General features: G+C 43.5%; 1 protein-coding gene across 1 annotated transcript in view; it reads left to right on the top strand.

The window, feature by feature from the left end:
• Positions 1–22382, top strand: part of MNAT1 (MNAT1 component of CDK activating kinase) — a 129530-nt gene that overhangs the window by 69007 nt on the left and 38141 nt on the right. The window contains exon 7 of the mRNA XM_065839318.2: positions 20677–20798. Coding sequence (XP_065695390.1) covers positions 20677–20798 — 122 coding nt within the window. The remainder of the gene's footprint in view (positions 1–20676; positions 20799–22382) is intronic.

The raw sequence follows: 22382 nt of genomic DNA, 5'->3' as shown, positions 1-22382 counted from the left end.
CTAATGCCTTGTTACTTAACTCTAAAAGCATTGATTTCTTCTGCAGATGGTTGCTAGACTGTCTCCACTCTGCAGACTCGATGTGAAATGACATTTGTCAGCTGAGGACACTTTAGGGGGAAGAGTCTTTTAAAGCCAGCAGTGAGAACATTTAAAGCATGGTAGAAAAGCAATGATTTGAAGCCATTTAGGCAACCTAAGGTAGTAAATTTTTGTGTGTGCACAGAAGAATATGTGGTCTTTCTACCACGATCCCGTTTTATTAGCACTTGTCTGCATTTGTGAGAACACTTTCCTCTAATCCTTTCTTCCGTTGCTGCTTATCAAAGTATATTTGTGTCATTCCTTCGACTTCTCTGTTATTTACCTGGAGGACGGCTGGTGACCTGGAATGGCTGAGCCGGACTGATGGCTTCACAGATTGCTCTGAGTCAGCGGTCGCTTGGGTTGTGTCTGTTTGTCTGGCTTTGTGAGACTTGTCTGTTAGGCACGTGTGTGCAGACTTATCTCATGGTCTGGTTTTATTCCTGGTGATTCTATTTCTTGATGAACTAGAGTCTGTTTGCCAATGTCGTAGAGTATATTGACCTTGCAGCACGGTTAAAAGATCTCCCATGTGCCTGTGTGTTCTTCCTTGCCTGCTGTCAGGTCCTTCTTCGAACAACTTTGGGGTAAGCACAGCCTACATCTGGCTTTTCGGAAGTTCTTGACAGGCTTAAAGTCACACAAGGGAGCCAAGAGGAGAAGAGGAGTGGCTATGATAGGAGGTTGTTGCTGGAAGAGACATGGCAGGGAGGTGGGTATCAAGTAGCAAGTGATAGGACAAGGGGAAATGGCCTCAAGTTCCACCAGGGGAGGTTCAGATTGGATATTAGGAAAAAATTCTTCCTGGAAAGGGCTGTCGGGCATTGGAACAGGCTGCCCAGGGCAGTGGTGGAGTCACCATCCCTGGAGGGGTTTAAAAGGCATTTAGATGAGGTTCTTAGGAACATGGTTTAGTGCCAGAGTTAGGTTATGGTTGCACTTGATGATCTTGAGGGTCTCTTCCAGCTGAAACGATTCTACAATCCTCTAAGTGCTGGTGTCATGGTGGAGCTCGTGGGCATGGGGAGGCAGCAGGTGAGATGGATCGAGGAGGAGTTGGGGACTCGGACGTATGGTGCTTTGGAGAGAGCATGCAGGGGACATGGGGACATCGCTCTGAAGAGAGAGATTCAGGGCAGGGTTTGGCAGAAAGGTGGGAGCGAGTGGAACAAGCAAGTTTCTAGGAAGAAGGGCTGAGGGGCTCCTGCATGGGATGGGGAATTACAAGAGAGCTCTGGGACAGAAGGGTTTGGGCAGTCGGGGGGTTCTGCTACTCATTCGTCTCAGTCAGTTCCTGTGTAAGAAGTCTGGTCTCTGCGGGCAGCAGGGATGGTGTGTGCACACTTGGGTGGTTTCACATGTGACACCCCCTCACCCTTCTTAGCAAGGGCTCTGGCTGTAGGCCGGGCTGTACATGCAGGACTTGGGTATCCCACAGCATCTTCTGTTTTGCGTTAATCTCTGTTACAGGAGACACCCACCTTACTAAAACAGTCATTCCCTACAAGGAGAAAAGCTTCAACATGTTGATTGAGTCCATGCTGTGTGTGTGCAAACCCTTCTGCACTTCAACCCCTGCCTAGGTGAGCACAGCAGATAAATGAATGTTTGCCACGGGCTCTCAGGGGAGTCAACTTTGGAGCTTTAAAATAACACATTTGTAAATTAAAAATACATTTGAAAATAACGATGTATTTCAAAAGGGCTGTAGGGGGCCCTAGTTTTCAGCAGTCAGTACTCATCCAAGATGGACTTGTATTGTGCTGGGGTACTTGCAGCAAAAGATATTTTGGATCAAAGACACAATGTTCTGTATTAAGGAGACTTCAAAAGTAGTTTTCCTCAAGAATGTTTGTTCAGGTGCAGAGGGTGGGAGAAGGGAATATTATTTTAGGCAATCAGCATTGGACATCAAAAGGTGAATTTCCTCATCTATACGCGGTCTGGACTGTGTGTCAGTCAAGGTGTCGCTGGAAAGGAATATTGACAGCATTGGCCACTAATGAAAGAGCAATTATCCTCCTGAAGAAGTGCCTTGGTCTCCAAAAGTTTGGCTTATCTTTATTCCTCTTAAATGTGGTGTGTGTGTTTTTATTCTTAAAAACCTGGATGATGAAGTGTATCAGACTGGGAAATTGACTGCTTTAGTTTATTGTTCTGCTTTGCCTGCACATAACTGCTACACAGGTAACTCTCTTGTCTTTTGGGGAATCTGATGCTCAGGTGTAGTTTGTGACACACATTATAGTTCATAACGTGTGGTAGAGCAGTAGAATCCTCTGCCTCTTGCAAAGCAGCCGATAGCATGGTCACGGCTTGTATTTTGTGCAGGCTCTTTTTAAAAAATATATGTAAGAATATTGTGACTGGGAAGAAACCTGCTTGGCTTTGCTTAAACAAATCTGTGTAGTGATACGGGCAGGAAATGGAGGGACGCAGAGCACATGTGGAACCATCTATCTAAATTAGCTGGATGGGGGCCAGGGAACTGGAGCTTGCAGCATTTGCAGTGATTAGCAGAAAATGAAATGATGGCTTTGTGTAAGAGTAACGATTCTTGTGTCATTCTGGGACAGCGAGGTAGATCCCGCAGGAGACAGACGGTACCTTTAAAGGTGGTGTGTGTGTAATTGGAGGACAGTGCAAAGGTAAGTAGGAACAGTTTAAAAGTGAGGGCTGTGCACAGGAGGAAAACAGCAGAGATTTTAAGGTCTGAGGTCCATTGCCCTGTTTCATCTCTTGAAAGAGAGGCAGAAATAAATAGAGCACCCTTCTTTTCTCCAAAGCATAGAAAGAGGATCACAGAAACGTGATCCTCTGCGGGGCTGTTGGAGGCAGCGCTCCAGTAACCCAGAGCTGCTGACAGATCCAAACGGGGTGGATGGAGGAGCCTGATCCTCGAGCAGCCTTTGGCACCGGGGCTTGGGGCTGCAAGTGTTGTGTACCTGTGGGCATGTGTACATGGCTAGCATTAAAAAAACCCAACCAACCAACCAAAACCAATCCAACCAACAAACCCTATGTACATCCAAAGATACATATGAAGATGGCCAGCTTGTAGTGCTTCCCTGCAATAGGCCTGTTGAGTTCGGAAAAGCAAAGTTTGACTGTTCAGTTAGTAAATATCTGAAGAATTTTTCTGCCTCTCCAAACGTTAGCAGGTTCTGTCCAAGCGTGACGGCGGCGACACCGGGAGTGACACCGTTTTCTCCGCTTCCATTTGGAGTGGGATTTGGGGCAGATCGTGAGTCCAAGTTCAGGAAAGGGATAAAACTCCCCAGGTTATTGTTGGATATTTTATACACCATAACACGAGTAGAGGCGGGAGGGCTTCAGCGTTATCTGTTTGACAGGGGAGGTCTTGGCACAGACCTTCAACATCTGCATCCTGGTGCTGAATGTCTGTTGGCACTGACTTGGCCATGCCTGCACACCAAGGATTCCCCTGTTGGTCGTTCCCCATAAAACATGATTATTCTTTTGTGTTGTTGGGAGAGGAAGCAGACTTAGCTTGCCAGCAGATAGCAGAATGTAGAGGGGGTTGCAGTGGAGACTTTGTGCTGCCTTCCTCTTCACCTGTTCAGTTTTCTCTTACCTTTATCTGCCTCTTCATGGGATGATGCCTTGAGATTGAATTCTCATTTTAATTCTGAAGCCTAGGCAGGATTAGGCCAAAAATGTACCTCAAAACAAGCAATTCTAAAACCTGTTTGGAATGGTCAGGGGACCTTTAAGTTGCAGGCTGTACTAAGGCTGAATGTTGTATTAGTTTAGTTTCACCAAAAGTGTTGTGTGCAGCATCTGCTTTATGCTAAGTTTTAACCTCTCCTTTGTCTGGTTAGTTACATGAATTTGAGATACAAAATGAAACATATATCACTTTTAAAGTAACAGAAATATTCTTGAGGAGTGTTATATCCATTTAACTGTTGATTGCTTTTAAACTCCATGGAAGTAACTTCAGCCATAGCTGGTGTGCCAGCTACAACTTCAGCATTAATAGGTCTGTCACGTCATTGAAAACGTTTTGGATTTTTTTTTAAGGGGCCTGAATAAAATATCAGTGGTATCTGGCTATTTGGTTTGTCATGAAGAACAAAGTGGCTGCACTTTGTTTTTATTTAGTTTATTTCCATTTATGAAGAGGCAAAGTACATGGCAAATGCAGCTTTGCAAAACGTGAAGTTTCTTCAGCAGGAAGAAACCCTTCTTTAGAACTCAGGATTCTTTATCCTTGTTGTTAAATACAGTGCTACAGTACACTGGTTCATCTTCAGCCCATCTCTGCTCCATCTTGCTGGTGGCATCAGGCTTAGACATGAAGGAGTGGGCAGCGTTGGGCAGCAGAGGGTACGGTACCTGTGCTGGGAAGGGAATTCAGACAGTAAAAAACACTGCTGCAAATGCTTTTAGGAAACCTGGAGCTGTGAAAGTGCAATATGAACCTTGGAAAGGTGGGAGGAGAGTGTATTTTGTTATAGTTTTGGATGGGGAAATGTTTGCTATTATGCATTTTGCTGGCAGAGGGAGAGGAGCAGGAGAGCTGAGGAAGGGCCAGCTGAGGCTTTTAGGAAGGGGAGGGATAACCCATACCTGGTGTCGCCTGCGGGCAACAGGGAGAAACACACACAGCAGCTCTGTGTGTGTGTGTGTACACTGTCAGTGGGCTGTGACAGCTGACGGTGGGGGCGGCAGCTTTTTAGGGGAATTCAGAGATTTAGATCAAGGAATATTTGCGTCAATCAAAACGCTTCATTTCCGGTTAACACTATCTGATAAAGCCAGTTTGAACATGATTTTTGGATGGGAGCATCAATGCAACTTCAGTGGTTTTTGTTTTGCCTCCCCCGCCTTCCCTTTTGCTGGAAAACCTGAAGGAATGTGCATTATGTGAATGATAGAGTTACTGCTCTGACCACTTTGGTAGATTCATTGAATTTATAAAATCTGTCCCTTTCACAATTCTTTTGTGCTTTTATATCTTTTGATTTGATTAATCTCATTTTTTTTTAATTATTTGCATGAGGGCACTCGAAGTATTACGCTAAGGCCACGGAAAATAACTTTGTAAATAGTTTCTTACTGTTCTGAAATCTAATTAAAAACTTGCAAACTTGGTCGTTCATCATTCGCCCATAGGGGTGTATTTCTTGTGGAGACAGTCTAATATCCTGCAGCAATTGCATGGCATTACAAAAATAATTAATGGACCCTTTTAGGGCGGTGTGTGTTGCCACAATATGGAATAATACTTCAGTGTTGTAAGTGAATGGCGTGCTAGGAAACACTAATCCCTTGTGTATAGTAACAGGAAGTATGAATATTACTTATTAATAATAATATAAAACACCTTTGCACACATGCTTTTTTTTTTCTGGGCATGTCTAACTTTTCATAAACAACAGCGAATTTTAATTACAGAAAATTGGTGAGAAGCAGGAACCATTTGTGCAATTAAGATCTGTTTATTTAAAAGCCTTCAGAAGTCGTAAGAGATGGAACTAAGTCGTATGCGAGGGATGAATGTTGTGCAATAATGCCCCTTCATTCCCCTTTCATAATAAATCTCCGCAGAGTATTCATCCGAAAGGGCTGGATGCCAAAAAGAACAGGTTCGACTTGTCTGCGAGGATTTACACCGCAGTAAAACGCACAACTGCTTTTGTGGAGGTCATTGTGAAGGTCAGGGAGCCAGAGCGCGGCGCTGAATGGGAGCAGCCTGGAACAATGGTGCGAGAGGTTGGGCTGGGCGAAATGGGTATTTAAAACCTCAGATGAAGTGTAGCAATAAGCTCGGAGTCGTTAAAACACACGACTTCAAAGCGTGTCTGCTGTTCTGCAAGAAATGAATGGGTGCTTTTCCAGAAGTTTGTGTCTCGTACGCTCTGCTGAATGTAGCTCCTAGGTCAAAATGCAAGAGTTTGCTTGATTCCTGACACCTACCATCAAAATAACTTAATATATCTAATATATACACTCTCAGACCATTAATGATTGCCTCTCTGTCCAGTTTGGAAAAAACCCCCCTCATTGATATTGAAGTAGATTTAATGACATGAAATTTGGAACATCTCTTTTTACAAATAAGGTCTGAGTTTTGACCGTAGGGTCGCTGTGTCTTTAAATAAAAGATGATGCTCATTTCAAATGGCAGCCAGCCATCAGTGGGGTTTAGTGCAGAGATTAATTAGTAAACTTTGGAATGTGCTCCAGCAAATGCAGCTGATTGGCAATAGCATGTGGAGCAGCAACTGGTGGAAAGCTGGTGCTGCTGAGCAGCAGAGGTATTTCCAAAAAGACTTAAGAGTGCTGTGATGTGCTGTGCTTTAAATGGCACTGTGCTGATTGCATCAAACCACTGTTTATTCAGTTTAGTAAATGCACAGATTAAAGGAATCCAATGTGCGTTTGGAAAGAGGGGTAGTTTTATTGTTTTGGTGCGATTAGGTGCACCCCATCAATAAATAGTGACATCCCTGAACGTCACTTTAGAGAGGATGGGGGTTTGTCTGCAGTGCGTTTTGCAGTTGTTCTATAGGAACATGAATGTCAACGGTACTGTCAGATGCTGAGATATGAAGCAAATACAATTAATTCAATGGCTGTTGCAGTAAGGCACTTCTTAACATTCTAGTCTGCTTTTAAAAATTGTATGGATTACTGGATATGTGTGTTTGCATGATTTATAATTTCTCACTGTCTTCCTTTATGGGTTTTAAAGACATAAGAGAAATTTTGGAAACTTTCTCTGTAAATTGGTGTTCTAAGGATGCTTGGTCTATTTGGTATGAGGAATGGACTCCATTACATGCAGTCCCTAGTGGGACTATTTTCCTAATTTGTGTAGTTCATGGGATTGGGGCCCAGATAATAAAATTAAGATGATTTATGTAATAAATAACTACTCTTGAGAGAGTATTTGGGAACCCTCTATACTGCTTAAAATTTCTCTTATCATATTCCATTAGTCTCTTGATGCACACCTTCAGTTAGAGGGGCATGAACAAGCATCCAAATCAGTAAAATTCACCCCAATACGTGCTTGCTTCAGAAATACAACTTGACTCGGGTGGTAGAGTTCATTTTTATATCGGTATCCTGAGTATTGAGCAGAAGTCTGCCCTTGTGGACTAGTTGATGGTATTAACATTTTTGATCCTAAACTGGCAGAGCTACTTGGTTTTGTAAGATACGAATCATTTTGGCTTTGACCCAGAAAACCCATAAGCGTGTGCTTTAAAATTAAGCCACGTACATGGCTTAACTCGCTCTGCTACTTCATCCTCATTGCGTTTCGGTCCCTAAGACCCATCGATGTATCGTGGCGGATCTGTGGACCAGGCAGTAGCAGATGCAGGTGTGCGATACCTGGTTGTGAGCGGTCGGAAGGGTCTACGGAAGGACGAGGAGCGAGGCCGGAGTCGACAGGGTGCTGGTTGTTCCTCTGCAGACCTGTTTCTGCAAGTCTCCGCTTCCGAGGCCGTGGTGTTTATTGCCATAGGTAATTGCAGCCAAGTGGATAGGCTCAGTTTACGCCATCAGGTTTAGACTTGCTTGGCTTTGTTGGGCTGGACTTGTAGACCACAGTTCAGACAAAGCAATCGGTGTGCAACTGCTCCTTTGACTTTGCAAGGCTTTTTGTGTGTTTAAAGCTGGCTGGTTTTCTAAGCTGAATCAGTGTTGCCGAACCTGGGTCTAAGCCTCAAGTGAGCGATAAAATGATAAAATTCCCTGATAGCAAATAGATTTGTTAGCTGGAGGTGCCTTTAAGTGAATCCCGTGTGTAAATCTGCGAAGGATTGGGGCATTACAGAGTCTCTCAAAATGTTCGATGATATTCAACACTAACTCACATCCTTTGATTGTGTGCGTGTACAACAGAAACACCCATGCACACAAAAAGCAGCTCTAAAAAACCCTGATCTTGCCACTGTGATCAACTCTTTTATTACTGAGGCTTGCTTATTTTTAAAACTAAACCTGCTGTGTGTATGTACAATATATGCATCTAAATACATTGTAAAGCATTATGAATCATTAAAAGCAAACTATAGCCCTTGACACGAACAGATGTAGGTACGTTCAGCGATGTGTTATCCTGGCTGGGCTGCTGGTTTGCTGTGACTTGACTGCTTGTCTGAATTACTAAGTGTTCTTTGTGGCCTTTTGGTATTGGTCTGAATCTAAGATATGACAGATTAATCAGAGTTTGAATTTCCTTGACTTGATAGCAGCAAACAGCCACTGCAACTCCCGTCTTTCACCGGTGCCCTGGAGCGGAGATTCCCAAAGCTCCTTTTAGGCTCTGGCAGGATTTATTCTCCTTGTAGGTCTCAGACACACCGGCTGTTGATACCCAGTCCTAAAACTGAGTGTTTGAGCCGACACAGCGATGGCTGCGAGAAGGAAATGAGGGGGAGAAAAGACGATGCTGTGACCCGAGATTAATGTGAACCCAAGGGGAAAAACGTGGCTTTCTCACTATATTACCGGTTGATAAATGTTTATGTCCGGAGCTGGGACACAGCTTTGTAGGCTGGTGGTGATTTAAAGTGTTTGGTTAATTGTTAAAGCTTTTAGATATGGCCTTGGCTTCTTTTGCTGAAAATGTAGTTTTTATGAGAGTTATGCAACCTACCTTCACTTTTTTTTTTTTCCCTTGTCAAATCTTAGGCGTTTCAAAACAAAACCCAAAAAATCCACCCTGGGTTATTAAGCCAAATGTGCTGTGAAAGCTTCTTGAACAGCTTGAAATTAATGTGATTGTAGCCCAGGAATGGTTGGAGAGGGAAAGAGAACACCCCTCCAAACTGTCAGCAACTGAGAAGGGAAACAGCAAACCCTGTTATTATTCATAAGCACTCCAGAATTTCCCATTTCTTCCCATTGAGTTCAGTGATAGGTATCGGTTACTCGGGGGCCTGTAGCGCTGGGTTTGTGTTTCGTGGCCGCTCAGAAGCCCAGTGCTGCCGGATGGGTGGTGTCCAGGTGGGTGGAAGAGCCTTAGGAGGCAATGCTCTGTGGTCATAGCTTTGGCTGGTGAGTCTGGAGGTGTGTGCGCTGAGTCAGTGTCTCCTATACCTCTAAGATTGTCCCACTCATTACACTCAAAAGGCTTGGAAAATCCTATTTGTGTGGGAAGCTCGAGTGCAAAAACTTGCCTAATTTACTTTATTTAAGTCAATATAAACCTGCTTAAGGCCTTTTGGAAAGCACATCTAAGCAAACGGTGTTTTAAGTTAACACAGTGTCTTTCGCGTTCGCAATAAAAGCTGGATTTATTTGAAAAGGGTGTGCTTATGGTTACCTTATACAGACTTTTGCCGTACTAAACGTGGAAGGACTCAATTCTCCCGCGTGCACACGTTGTCTTCTGTGAAATTTGTACCCGGAAGATTTAATATCTTCAAGTTTGCTTTATGATCAGCAATTCTTTGAACTCGCAAACAGGAAAGTGGATCGCTTCAAATATCTATTTGAAGTCTGATTCTGAGGAATGCTTGTGTTGGCTTTGACCTTACAACGTGAAGTTTGATCTCTGTCTCAAAACTGCCGTATTCTAGCGGAAATGTAAATACAGCCTGAACTTTTTTTAGATATCTTTAAAATACTCAGTCTCTTAACAACGGGGACTTTATTCCAGAGATCCTGGATGTTCAAACCATGGGTCCTGGTTCAGCAGCTGATCTCTAAGGAGCAAACCTCACATTTGCTTTCATTCAGAAGACCCAATCTGTGGTGGTTTAGACTTGAATTCAACCTTTTCAGTAATTGTGAAGCTCCATAGAATAGAGAAGGGCTGAGGGTGGAAGCTGATTCAGATGATTTAGCGTTTTATAAAAGCGCATAAAGCTGCAAGTTGTCTTGTTGTGTTTGGTTTTGAAAAGCATTTATTAACTACTTTGACATCTCGCTTTAATTCTCAAACATCTGCTTTAGATTGTTTGCCATAAAAGTGTAAGAATTACTTTTGCCCTTGTTTTTGTTATTGCTACCAGAAACCAAACTATTTTTATTACTTCTTGTATAGAGATTTGGACCCTGAATTATTTTCAGAGTTGAGGAGAAAATTAGTTTTCATTTTTTTTTTTTTTTCTCCCTCACATTCCCTTCAAGTTTACAGGTAAAGTTAATGAAATTATAGTTTTTAAGTGCACAAAGATGTTAGGCAGGGCTTGTTAAGCTGTGTAGTAAGCTTTATTTGACACAATATTATGAGTTTCAGTGGAATTCAAATGGTCAGCTTATTTGGGTTTGTTTCTCAGGACAGCAGCTGCCCTGAGCCACAAGAAGACATTTGCATCATCTATGGAGGGTTTAGTACATATTTTACTGTATGGAAATAATATATGAAAGTCAAAGAAATGACCTCGCTGTATGTTTAGCCCTTTGATAAACAAATGCTCTTAATCCTTGTTCTTGGGGTTTCCTTTTCCTTGGGTCGCAGCTGGTTTGTGGTGTTTCCCGTGAGCAGCGAGGAGCCGTGTCCGTCTCAACCCTGATCCTGCGCACGCTGCGCCTGAGCCGCCTCTTTCCCTCTGTTGGGTATTGTTACATTTCTACTGATGCGAGTTCATCCAGTACTTGTGTCAGAGCACACAGGAATCTCCCCTTCCACAATGGAAGTGTTGTTTTTACGGCAAATCTGTCTCGTTATGAGCCTATAGCAGGAAATACTCGGGCAGACTTGCTCGAAATCCAACGTTTGTGCTGCAGTTGCTTTTCACAGCAGTCGCCTCTTTCAGAATCTGTGGTGACACTTGCCTTTTATTTTTAATTTGAATACAAGTGTTTTAGCAAAAGGAGCCAGGGAACAAGATAAAACAGATGAGGCATCTCTTTATTTTATAAATAAAGAGGATTTTTCCGCATCTAAGTGACATTACCATGTGATTATATTGCCAGCTTCTATTTCCCTGAGATTGTAGATTTTTTTTCATGGCAAGAACCATTCTTTTTTCCTTGTTCTAAGGAAGCCATAGGTGGTTATTGTGCTTCAAGGAGCTACAAAGCCATAGCTGCTAAAACCAGAGTAACTCACTAGGTCGTGGTAGTTTTTGGGTATATGGAGCGACCTTTTCTGCAGTGCTCTCAGGATCAACAGGGCTTCCAAATAGTGTCTCTGATCCTGTGAAGTTCTGTGAATCCGTCCAAATTGTTGCTAAAATTCAGGTGCCATTGGAAGCGTACGCTACTTTGCAAGCTGTTGTGTCTGTGGTTCAGATACAAGCATCGTTTCGATAGAGCTACTTAAAACATAGATGAGAATGTGCACGGAAAGAAACTAAATCTCTCTGGGACGACAAAAGCATATATTTTGTGCAGATTAAAAATACAGTTGCTTCTGCCCCAGGGAGGTTTTTGTTTAGTTTGTCCGAATTAAAGTGCGTTTTCAAAGCGGTGCTGGGAACCGCGTGTTACGTTTGCAGCATCTCTTGCTGTCCCAAGGATAACCAGCTCATGTCCGCTGGGGTGCTCTGCATGCCAAGGAAGGAAAAAGCCTAGAAATAAACCACTTCCCACTTTATGTTAAAAGAAGGCATTTCTAAAGATGTCGCTGACAGGTTTCAGTTGTCACCTAAGGTTCGTCCACAAATACAAGTGCACTCCGCAAACATCGTGAAGGTTTATCACGTATTGCTAATGCCTGATGACACTTCCTTCATTTTTCTTCAGTTTTTCTAAATTCTTCCTTTTTATCTTTTTGCCTGTTTCTAATAACTCACTGATGTTGCTTCTTCCTGTTTTTCCTATTCTGTTCACATTCTTCTTTTCATCTGCCTTTATTGTCCTTTCCTTCATATTCTATTCCTCTTTTTTTTGTCCCCGTTGCTATAAAAACTTCCCTGCTTTCTTTTACCAGACAGTTATCAACCTTTAGCGGTCCCTCCTTAAAACCCAGCTATTCAAGGAATCTCAGTTTAATTCTTCTCTTTATCAGGCAGACCTAAGCCATGCCGAATGGGGTGTTCTGCATCTTTATCAACATTTATCTGGGTCTAGGCTTTATGCTCAGTAAAACAGGGAATATGGCTCTGATTTCCACACAAACACACGGAGTTTCTCATCTCGTACAGGCTGAGGTCAGCTTGGTGTTTGGTTTTGTTATTTCAAGGAGTCTTTGTTTTTTAAATCATCCATCGGCCTCTACATTCCTCAAAAGTTATATTAATATATCTGTTAATATATTTGGATGGGGGGAGCCACTTTGGAGGATCCCAGCAAAGAGCAGACAGTGGAGTTACAGCGACATGTGGTTCCTTATGAGCTTCTGTTCTACTAATAAAGCAGCTGATTTTTGCAGGTTCCCCTGCTCTCCAGGAAATCCTGAGTAATTTTCTTGCGTAATAGAGAGACCATATCAACGCTTCACTGCAGCAAAGCAGGAGCCTCAGTAATTCATCTGTACCAAGACTCAAACAAGTGTTGCTGATGGGGGAGTGATGCGCAGCTATTGCTGGGGCGTCTGTCCCTTGCTCAGTGTTATGCATCATCGTACACAAAGTGGCATTTGTCAAATTGATTTCTATTTCATATCCCTTGAAAAATGAGGCCCTTAATGTGGGTATTTAAAACAATATTCTATTAAAGCCTTTAATCCCGTAATTAGACTCGCTACTGCCAAGCTTGTGCTTTGTTGATAGCCAAATCAAAATGATCAAGGCTCCAGGAGTCTGACAGTAGAAATGCAACAAAAGTTCACTTAATTCTGCTTAATGTTGTATTACTAACATAAGACAGTGAGACCTGGTGTAACAAACTGAATGGAACATTGACTTTGAGTCAGCAGTAGTGAAAATTTGCCTCTGAAACATGGGAAGAACCTGCAGTTGCACTTTGAGAGGGGATGTGTTGACCCCTGTGAAAACCACAGTGGAGAGAAGGTGTGAGCTGACAGTGAGGTTTGCAAATACAACAGCACTCTCAGGGTGTCCGGATATCACCCAGCAGCTGATTCAGGCCACGGCTCTTCAGTCTGGCTGAACGTGGCCAAATCGGTATCGCACCGCAGGGCAGAGCTGCTGGGAACCGAGCAAGAGGTGCAGCAGCAGCTGAACTGCGTGAAGCACGGGGAGTGCACAGAATCATACAATTGTAGAGCCATTTCAGTTGGAAGAGACCCGCAGGATCATTGAGTCCAACCATAACCTGGCTCTAGCACTAAACCATGTCCTGAAGAACCTCATCTAAACACCTTTTAAACTGCTTCAGGGATGGTGACTCCACCACTGCCCTGGGCAGCCTGTTCCAATGCCTGACAACCCTTTCTGGGAACAAATTTTTCCTAATATCCAATCTGAATTTCCCCTGGTGCAACTTGAGGCCGTTTCCTCTCATCCCATCACTTGTTCCTTGGGACAAGAGACCAACCCCCTCCATGCTACAACCTCCTGTCAGGTATTTGTAGAGAGCGAGCAGGTCTCCCCTCAGCCTCCTCTGCTTTGGAGCAGAGACTCAGTTGGGAGCAAGATTGAGAAACAAGCGCTGAAAACCAGGAGGATGACCTGTGAGCTTATTAGTTACATAAAAATGCTGTTGTGTTTTAATTCTTTGTTTCCCAAAGCAGTGCTGCCTCATGCCCCGGGCTGTCCTTTGAGCAGTGCTGGAGATTTTGAGGAAAGCTGGGCAGTTCCTGCCAGATCTCTGGAGTCTCCGCTGAAAAGGAGCGAGTGACTCGTAGCAGCAAACATCCCGACCATGCCCTGAATCCTGAGCGGGCTCCAGCGGCCAGCGCTGGGGACGATGGTACCAAGGCTGTGATCCATAGGGGTGAAGAAAGGGCACCGGGCTTTTCTGTGACAAGAGGAGCCACTAAACCTGGTACTGGCGCTAACCCAGAAAAAGCTGTATTTTTGGCCTGTTAAGTGGACAGGAGATTTCTTCTGAGAGATTAGAGAAATGGGGCTTTTTGGCAGGAGCTTAAAGATAAGTCTGGTCAGGTAACTACTACTTATGTCAGAAAGTTGTAAAAGAGCATTTTGGAGGCAAGTAGAACTGATGGTCTGAATTAGCCCGTGTTGCTCTGTAGTTAATTTGCCAGGGACCTGTTTGTGTGCAACAAATCGCATATACATGACTGTTAATAGCTTCTTTGGTGCCATTGATCTCTTGCTGTATTTCTGCTATTCCTGAAGCAAGCACATTTTAAAAACTGTTTTGGTATTCAAAAATCAAATTAAGTTATTGTGGAGGCAAAAAACAAATCTAAATTTAGTCAGGTTGTTACTAGGCATCTGAAATCATCTACCCCAGAGAGAAGGGGGGGACACGACTGTCAATCTTATATCTCTTGTCCTGCCACATGTGGTCAGATTCTGTTTTGAATATCAACAGCAAAACTAAGGTTGATTTTGTTGGTTTGTGTCAGATCATTTGTTCTCTTTCTGTTTTGCTACTGGGCTATCCCCATAGCACTCTTCATAATTGAGTAAAGAAATTAGATTTATTGTTGGTTTTCAAGAGCAGATGAAAGAGCGTTTGGTTTCAGATATTTAGGTCTTTAGGAAAATCTCATTGGCACAGGAATTTTAGGCTAAGGAACGAAATTATGCGTTTTAATTTGACATTCTTCATGTTTGTTTAAAAAAGCTGTGGAAGACAGGGAGGGTAAAGGTTAAAATAATATTAACTGAGCCCTTCAAATCTACCAGTTTCATTCTCTGTTTCCTGAGTATTACTGTGGTCGAAGTAAGTGGTTAATCAGAATCAGAAAGCCATATTAGTTAGCATTGCTGACATGGATTTGTCAATAATGAACTGGGATGGTGGAGCTGGAAGAAAAAAGGTTCTGTGAGAAATTCTGTTCGCATGAAATCTTTCCAAAACCTGAATTCTGTTGTGAGCTTAACAGCAAAATTGTTCCCTAAGACTGCTTGTACTGAAAAATTCAAGGAATTTATAGTTTTAACATTCACTTGAAAGCATTTGGATAATGACACGCTGGGATGATGGTGGATCACAAAGGGTCTTTGTTAACCTTTCCGTCATGTATGTACAATCGGAGCGATGCTCGGGGTGTGTTTAGTGGCGTCATGTCCTGGCATCCCCCGCGTTCTTTTCAACTTACCCCAGGCTGGCTGCTCTGGGTAGAGCGACCTGATGGTGAAAAGAGCTATATCAAAATAATATTGCTGCAAAATGATTTAATGAGACTTAGCACATAAATATTACTGTTATCCAGCATGCACTGTGTTCTGATATCGTGGTGATAGCAGACCTGAGCAAGTTCCTAAGCAGAGAGAAATGATAAAAGCAAAAAGATTGGCTGCGCATCATCTAGTCCAGCCGCTTCTCGCACAGAATCCTGCTTTGTCTGGACAAGTTTTAATGACCCCAGTCTCTGGCTTCTGTCTCTTGCCCGGGGATGTTTTTGTGGCGTGGCTGTTCCTCCTCTTTCCCCTACGAGTGCGTTTTTGGTGTCAGTCTCCTTTCTCCTCCTCCTTGGCACTTGAGAGATTTCGGAGGAGCCTGTTGTTATTTCTTTTTGCTGCCGAGGGAAGGAGGTGGAGGGCGACAATGTTGTTCTGGAGACAGGGAAGGGAGAGGAGACAGGATGGGGAGAAGTGTGAACGCTGCACCTAGAGCTGATATTTCTGGACTCCGTGTGATAAAATAGCCTCTTTCTGCTGGCAGGCAAATACTGAAATACCTGACATTTGCCAGGAGTCCCTCCCCAAAGGCCCCTGTGAAAGGTGCGCTGATACACTATAATTTTGGTGCTCCGATAGCTGCAATTTTTCCTAAAAGTACGTTGATTTTTTGTTTAAAATAAGCTCCTTGTCACTGCAAGGGCAGCTCTTCCCTGTGTAGAATAATGTCTGTTGGGTTTTTTTTGTTGTTAGTGCCATGTTGTATCAGAGTCTGAAATAAAAATGGGCTACTGCTTTGGCTTCTTATTATTTAAACTGAGAGATGTATTAAACTGTATAGCTAGGATAGTGAAAAGTAAATCAGCCAGTCAGGTTTATTTGTAACACAAATACATCATTTAAACCCCTCTCCCACTTTAATCCGTGTTTCTCTCGTGTAAAACCATACGGTACGTGAATGGAAAGTCATTTGCTCACAAATCCATTGCTGTGCTGTCTTTTACATAAACAAAGTCATAAGGATAAGCAAATGCCTTCCTTCTAATTAGCAGGGTGTTTTGTGGTTCTATACATTCCAAAATGTAATAGACAGCGATGGTGCCTGAAATAATCCCAGAGGGAAAACTCGGATGCCATGAGGATGGGGTGGGAGAGGAGGCAGGAAAATCTGTTGTCTGTGTTCTTGGAAGCCTTTTCTATCTCCATTTGGATACTGTCAGCTTCTTTTACACAAACATTACAGCATCCAAGGGGAATTAGAAATACTTACCCATGACCACAATGTCAGACCTTGGGTTTGTCAGGAGAAAGCAATGCAAAAGCAGGATCTTGGACCCACTGCTTTCGTTTTTGTTTCCGCGTGCTGATAAATGCCTCCTAATGCTGGAAAGAGGTAAGGCTGGCTGTCCAGGTGGAATACAGGAAATTTAAAAATCTTACCTCATAGATATGAAATGTTTTTTGGATCTGTAAAAATGCTGCATAAGTACTAAGTAACAGCTATTGTCTCTTGTGATGTCTCTGAAGTTAGACGGCAGCTTCCCTTTTATACCAGTGTTTTATGGAGTGGCTGGGGAGCACTCAGGACAGACAGAACTCTGATGCTACTGGGCAGATGGTTTTTAACTCAGATACAAGGTTCAGTTTGCCCAATATTATCTTCAACAAGATTTTTTTGTAAATGCACCTTATTCCAACATTAGTTGAACTAGGAAAAACAATACTTTTCACTTGTAAGTTTTCATAGGTTTTTATCCCAACCTTTTTGCAGACGTCTGTGCCATACCCAGTGTGGTGACCGCACTGCCATCTGCTCAGGACTGAGCAGGCTGGAAGCCCATGAGCTCAGGAGCCTGTCACAGGGGGCACAGAACCAGAGAATCATTTCTGTTGGAAGAGACCCTCAAGATCATCAAGTCCAGCTGTAACCTATCTCTGGCACTAAACCATGTCCCTAAGAACCTCATCTACATGTCTTTTAAACCCTTCCAGGGATGGTGGCTCCACCACTGCCATGGGCAGCCTGTTCCAATGCCTGACAACCCTTTCCATGAAGAATTTTTTCCTGATATCCAATCTGAACCTCCCCTGGTGCAACTTGAGGCCATTTTCTCTCATCCTGTCACTTGCTAATTGGGAGAAGAGACCAACACCCTCCATGCCCCAACCTCCTTTCAGGTAGGTGTAGACAGTGATAAGGTCTCTCCTCAGCCTCCTGTTCTCCAGGCTGAACCCCGCAGGTTCCTCAGCTGTTCCCATCAGACTTGTTGCCATGTCAGATACAGCCTGTTCATAGCCAGAACATCCACTCAGCTGGTGTGGTTGCACGGATTGACCAGATCTCAGCAACTTTCAGGTAGCAATGTATATTGTAACTCTTATGCTTCCATCTAACCCTTTCCCCAATCAAGGCAGACCAAAACTCAATTTATAGGAATAAGCCTTTACCTAAAGGCCAGACAGCAGCTATAGGGCAGGAACAACAGCCAGTCGTGGCTTTTTTTCCCCTGTTGCTCAGTGGAATGTGATTCATGTTGCCAAAGCCTGTCAGCTAAAGCTGTGATTTTTGGGAAACGAAAACAAATGAGCTGTGTCATACAGCTGCACGATCTCCTTGAGGTGCAGATCTGCTGGTTGGACACAGACCAGCGCAGTTGTTTTGCCACACAAAAATACATCCTAATGCTTGCACTTGGCCCAGCGTGTGGGTGAGAGACGCATAAGAAAGAGCCAGTGCTTTGAAACCAGTCTTGATGAACCCAAAATGAGCTGCCAATATTTAATGGTGAAGATAATTAGCTATTGGAATGACTTACCTGGGGATGTGCCTGGACCTTTATGGTCTGAAATCTCTAAGTCGAGGTTGGACACCTTTCAAAAGAAGGCGCTTTGGCTGAGCTGCCATTCCTTGAGCTTTGTCCAGGAACACGAAATGTCCTGGCCTGTGCTGGAAGTGAGGTCAGACCAGCTCAAGGATGGACAGTTTCTATATGCTGCTCCTCTTCTGATGTTCTGCTCTCTGGGCCACCACAGAGTGTTGTTTTTGCAATACCGCACCTCACAGAAAGGCCCTGGTGTGACCTGTGACACACACACCAGTGCCCAGGTACAGGTGCTGTGCTTGACCAGTCAGCCTCCCCACCATTAGGCAGGGCTCCCCCACAGTTACCAGTTGATTATCTAAGAGTAAATGACCATCATGATCCCTTCTGACCTCTGGCACCTTGTGAACCCCACAAAGAGAAGACGACAAAAGAAACGCTTCCATCCCGTCCTCCTGGGAGGCCCCAGACAGAGATGAGCATCTGTAGCAACATAAATGGTGGTGGGGAAAAAGGCTTGTGGTGAGCTTGGTCCATTTGTCAGGAGCCTTCTCGTGTCTCTTGGCCAACGTCGGCACAAGTTGCCCTCATTAAAAAAGTGTCAGGAATGCAGCAGTGGCAACCCCGCTAACAGCGAGCAGCTGTTCTGGTGATGCCCTCCGGAGATGTGGCTCCTGCAATCTGAGCTGCTGCCTTTTTCCACACACAAGTAATTTCCCAAAATATTTATCATAGTTTTGATCTTTGCCTGAAACTGAATTTTCTTTTCTATGGCTGGAACAGCATCGCTCTGGATTTGGAAAGGCTGAGACTTTTCACTCACCAGATGAGGGTGTACACGTGGAGAATGCTGGTGTGTTTTCCCTTCACTGTGGTTAGAGACACAAATATTGTTAAAACCTTAAATCTAAAAGTCTTATTTAAATATTAATCTCTTACAATGGGTGCAACATGGCTACATAAATGTAGTTATAGAGTATAATATTTTGATGAATTAGAATAGTTTGTAAATTGACAATGTCTAACAATGTAAAAAGACCTTGCATTTGTATCTTAAAATATAACAAAGTAGCATTAGAGCTGAATTTTTAACCTTTATTTTCATACTTTTTTTTTTTTTAAATGTGTGGTTGCCTACTTTTAATGTCGCAGCAATAGTTTGCGGCCCAGAAATAACAGTGTGCTAACCATGGAAGCTGGAGTGACTCACGGCTGGCTTGGGAACTTTTCTTCACCATGTTTCGCCTTTGGGCGCCCGTCACCATAACGGGGTCGGCAGCGGCCCCGTCGGGCTCCCGAGCAGTGCCCAAAAAGGCCAGAATTATCTGTTCTCATTGCACACACAGAGAATGGTTTCAGTGGAAAACTTGAGCTGCTGGTATTTCCATAGAGATCGGCCTAGATCCACGGTGGTACCTCTCAAGGGCTTATGCCTTCAATTTTCTTAGCTGTTTTCTGCAACTCTCTAAACAAAAATATCCATCCTCCAAATTCACAAAGGTCACTGTCCTCAACCATGAATTTAATTAAGAGTTTTCCTCTTCTATTGACTATTTTTGTCTTTAGTTAATTTTAAGCCAGTGTCCCAGGTTGGGAGCCTTTAGTCTGTCCTTGCGGGAGCAGATGCGTTTGAGTGGGGGAAGCTCAGCTCAGTTGAGTGATCACCGGTGGGAGCCGGGGTTATACACTGTGGAAAGCTTCCCATCTCCTGTTGCAGACAAAATGTCTACAAAAACAATACTACTTCTTTCCCAAATTCCTGCATTTTGCAGATGTGAAGCTCAGTTTCTTGCAGGGGAAAGCCGGGCTGTTCTGGGGGAGCTCACAGCGCTCTGTCTTTTTGCTGCTGCTGCTAATTTTTGTGAGCACCGTAGAATACAGTAGAAAATTGAAACTGTGTGAAAGATCAACAAATCAGTGTAGAATGTCACGCAGCAACATCTGTTAACTTTGGCTCTATCTCATATCCTCCTGACCCCTCCTTTCCAGCCACAAGTCTCCTGTTTTGTGAGAGCTCGGAGTGATAGGGACTTGGAGGGAGGCGGGGGAAAAAACATTGAGCTGTTTCTCAGTGGTCTGAAGGGCTTGCAAAAGTACCATCTGGAATGAAAGTTTTTATGTTTGTGTGTTTTTTATATTTTTAGTTATGAAACAAATGGGAATTTGCTGAATGAATTAATTGTATTGTGCTGTAAAAGTCTGTCTTGAGAGCCATTATATACGGGAGCCTTACGAAGCCTGCAGAGAGAAATGAAAGCGGCTTCCCTTTCTAATTAGGGCTTTCAGGAAATCATTGATTATAGAATCAAATAGGGTTGCTCAGAGACATTTGTTTGATATTAACTTCTGATAAATGAAATTTTTACCTAATAATAATTTTACTGGTGACACTGGGAGCAGCTGCACTCTCTAATGGTAAACCTGCCTTCAATAAACTTACCCTGTTCCTCCTACCCTGTGCAAACAGTTATAGCTAATGTAACATTACTTCCAAACTGTAGATCCCAGTAAAAAATTAAAATTATGAAGAAATTAATGTTATAGTAGACAATATGTTCTAAGTGAGATGGTCTTTGTTCTGGACCAGGTTAATGGTATAAGTTTGTTCTTGCACTGTGTTTTGAAAAAGACAAAACCTTGATTTGGTAGATATAATTTCTTTACCCTTTTTTTCTTCCCAGGGTCAGCATATTTCACTAGCTCCCATTCAAAAGCTGGAGGATGCTTTGTATGAGTATCAGCCCTTGCAAGTGGAGACGTACGGACCACAAGTTCCAGAGCTTGAAATGCTGGGAAGGCTGGGGTAAGTAACACAGCAAGTTTTAATGCCCATTTCATGGTGTGATAGCTGGGACCGTTACCATCTTCAGTGCCAGCACGTAGGGGGCTTTTTTTAAAGAATCTTAATGAAATATTAGACTTCCTGCCCAACCAGCATTTTGTTTGGGTGAATAAGCTGAAATTTTTGGTCCTCTGGCCTTTATAGATCTATTGAGGGCTGGACTGGATTGCATTAGTGTTCTTAAGGTTGTCCTTGGCAGTCGTAGTGAAGTAGCTGTTCATTTTCAGTTGCACGGTATTAAAAAATAAATAAATAAAAATCCGGGGCTTAATTTACCCAGCTGTAAGCCAGTAAAAATATTAAAGTTGGGCTGTTTGCCATGGAAAAGGGTAGATTTACTTGTCGGCTGCTGTCTGCAGTCAAACTACGTTTGTGAGAAATGAGGCACAGAGCTTAACTTTGTCAAAAAATGTAACGCAGGGCCGGTCCAGCAGCTTGAACGGCATCGTGGGGCGCAGCTGCGTTTGGAAGGGATTTGGGGAGCCTGTTGTGCCCGGGCACTGGAGGCTGGGAAGTCCAAAAGTGACGTGTCTGCTCTCTAGAGATGTGTTTGTAGCTGAAATGCCACCTGAAAATGTGTAGCTACTGGGATAGCGAGTGTCACCCAACTCATCACAGCCTGAGTTTCAAGGTTACCACCACTTGCAGTGGCTGGAAAATTGTGCGGCGGAGTGAATGTACGGGCTGGCAAGGCAAGAAAGAGTTTCGAAAAATAACAGTTTGTGTTTGACTGTGCAATATGGGAAAACTGAAGCCACAAAGTACTGAACAAAGCTGAGACACTTTTAATATGCACTTTTGGAGACCACTGAAATCCAAACAGGAATCCCATGTAGTTCGCTGGCGCAGGAGAAATTGTATCTCATCCAGAAAATGATGGAGGTAGATAGACTTTTTTTTTTCAGTAAATAAGCAACCTAATGGTGCTTCAGAAAATTTAAGGCTGTCTGGAATTGAGGTTGTTTCCATTTTTATTGTTTCTGTGTCCTCCTGATGCCTGTAACTTTTATTATCTGATATAAAGCTTCTGGGACCAAATATTCATTAGTAGTTTAAACTTGGGCAGAGCCGGACTCAGCCTTTACCACTTTTTGGATGGAGCACAGCTGGGAGGGACCTCCAGTTTGAGGGGAGCTTTGGGACCCTCTCAGCCCTGAGCCTCATCACAAATGATAATGTTTGGGGGGGGAAAAAAAGGCTAATTGTGCAGGTAGGATGCCCTGTCCCTTTGCCCATAAGGTGAGTTCTGGTGTCCAGATCCAGCAGGAACCCTGTGCTATCCGTGTCCGTCCCATGGAATCGCATGTGACACCAGTTTGAAGGCCACACAACACCTTGCAAAACAAAATCCTTTAAGTACGGCAGTTGCATTGCGACTTCTGTGCGCGAGCGTATTTTGGAGCAGGGTTTGGACAACGTGTGTCCTTTTACTCCACTGAGTAGAATGCGCTCCCAGGGTTGCTGGGCTCTGCTCTGGAGGTGATGAAAGAGTTCAGAGCTGGGGGGCTGGGTGGCCATGGTGGGTGGGTTGGTGGTGCCCACCAG

The sequence above is a fragment of the Patagioenas fasciata genome, chromosome 5 (genome assembly GCF_037038585.1).
Source record: "Patagioenas fasciata isolate bPatFas1 chromosome 5, bPatFas1.hap1, whole genome shotgun sequence".
Lineage (NCBI taxonomy): Eukaryota > Metazoa > Chordata > Aves > Columbiformes > Columbidae > Patagioenas > Patagioenas fasciata.
The sequence above is the reverse complement of the archived record's forward strand: the minus strand, read 5'-3'. Positions and strand labels throughout refer to the sequence as shown.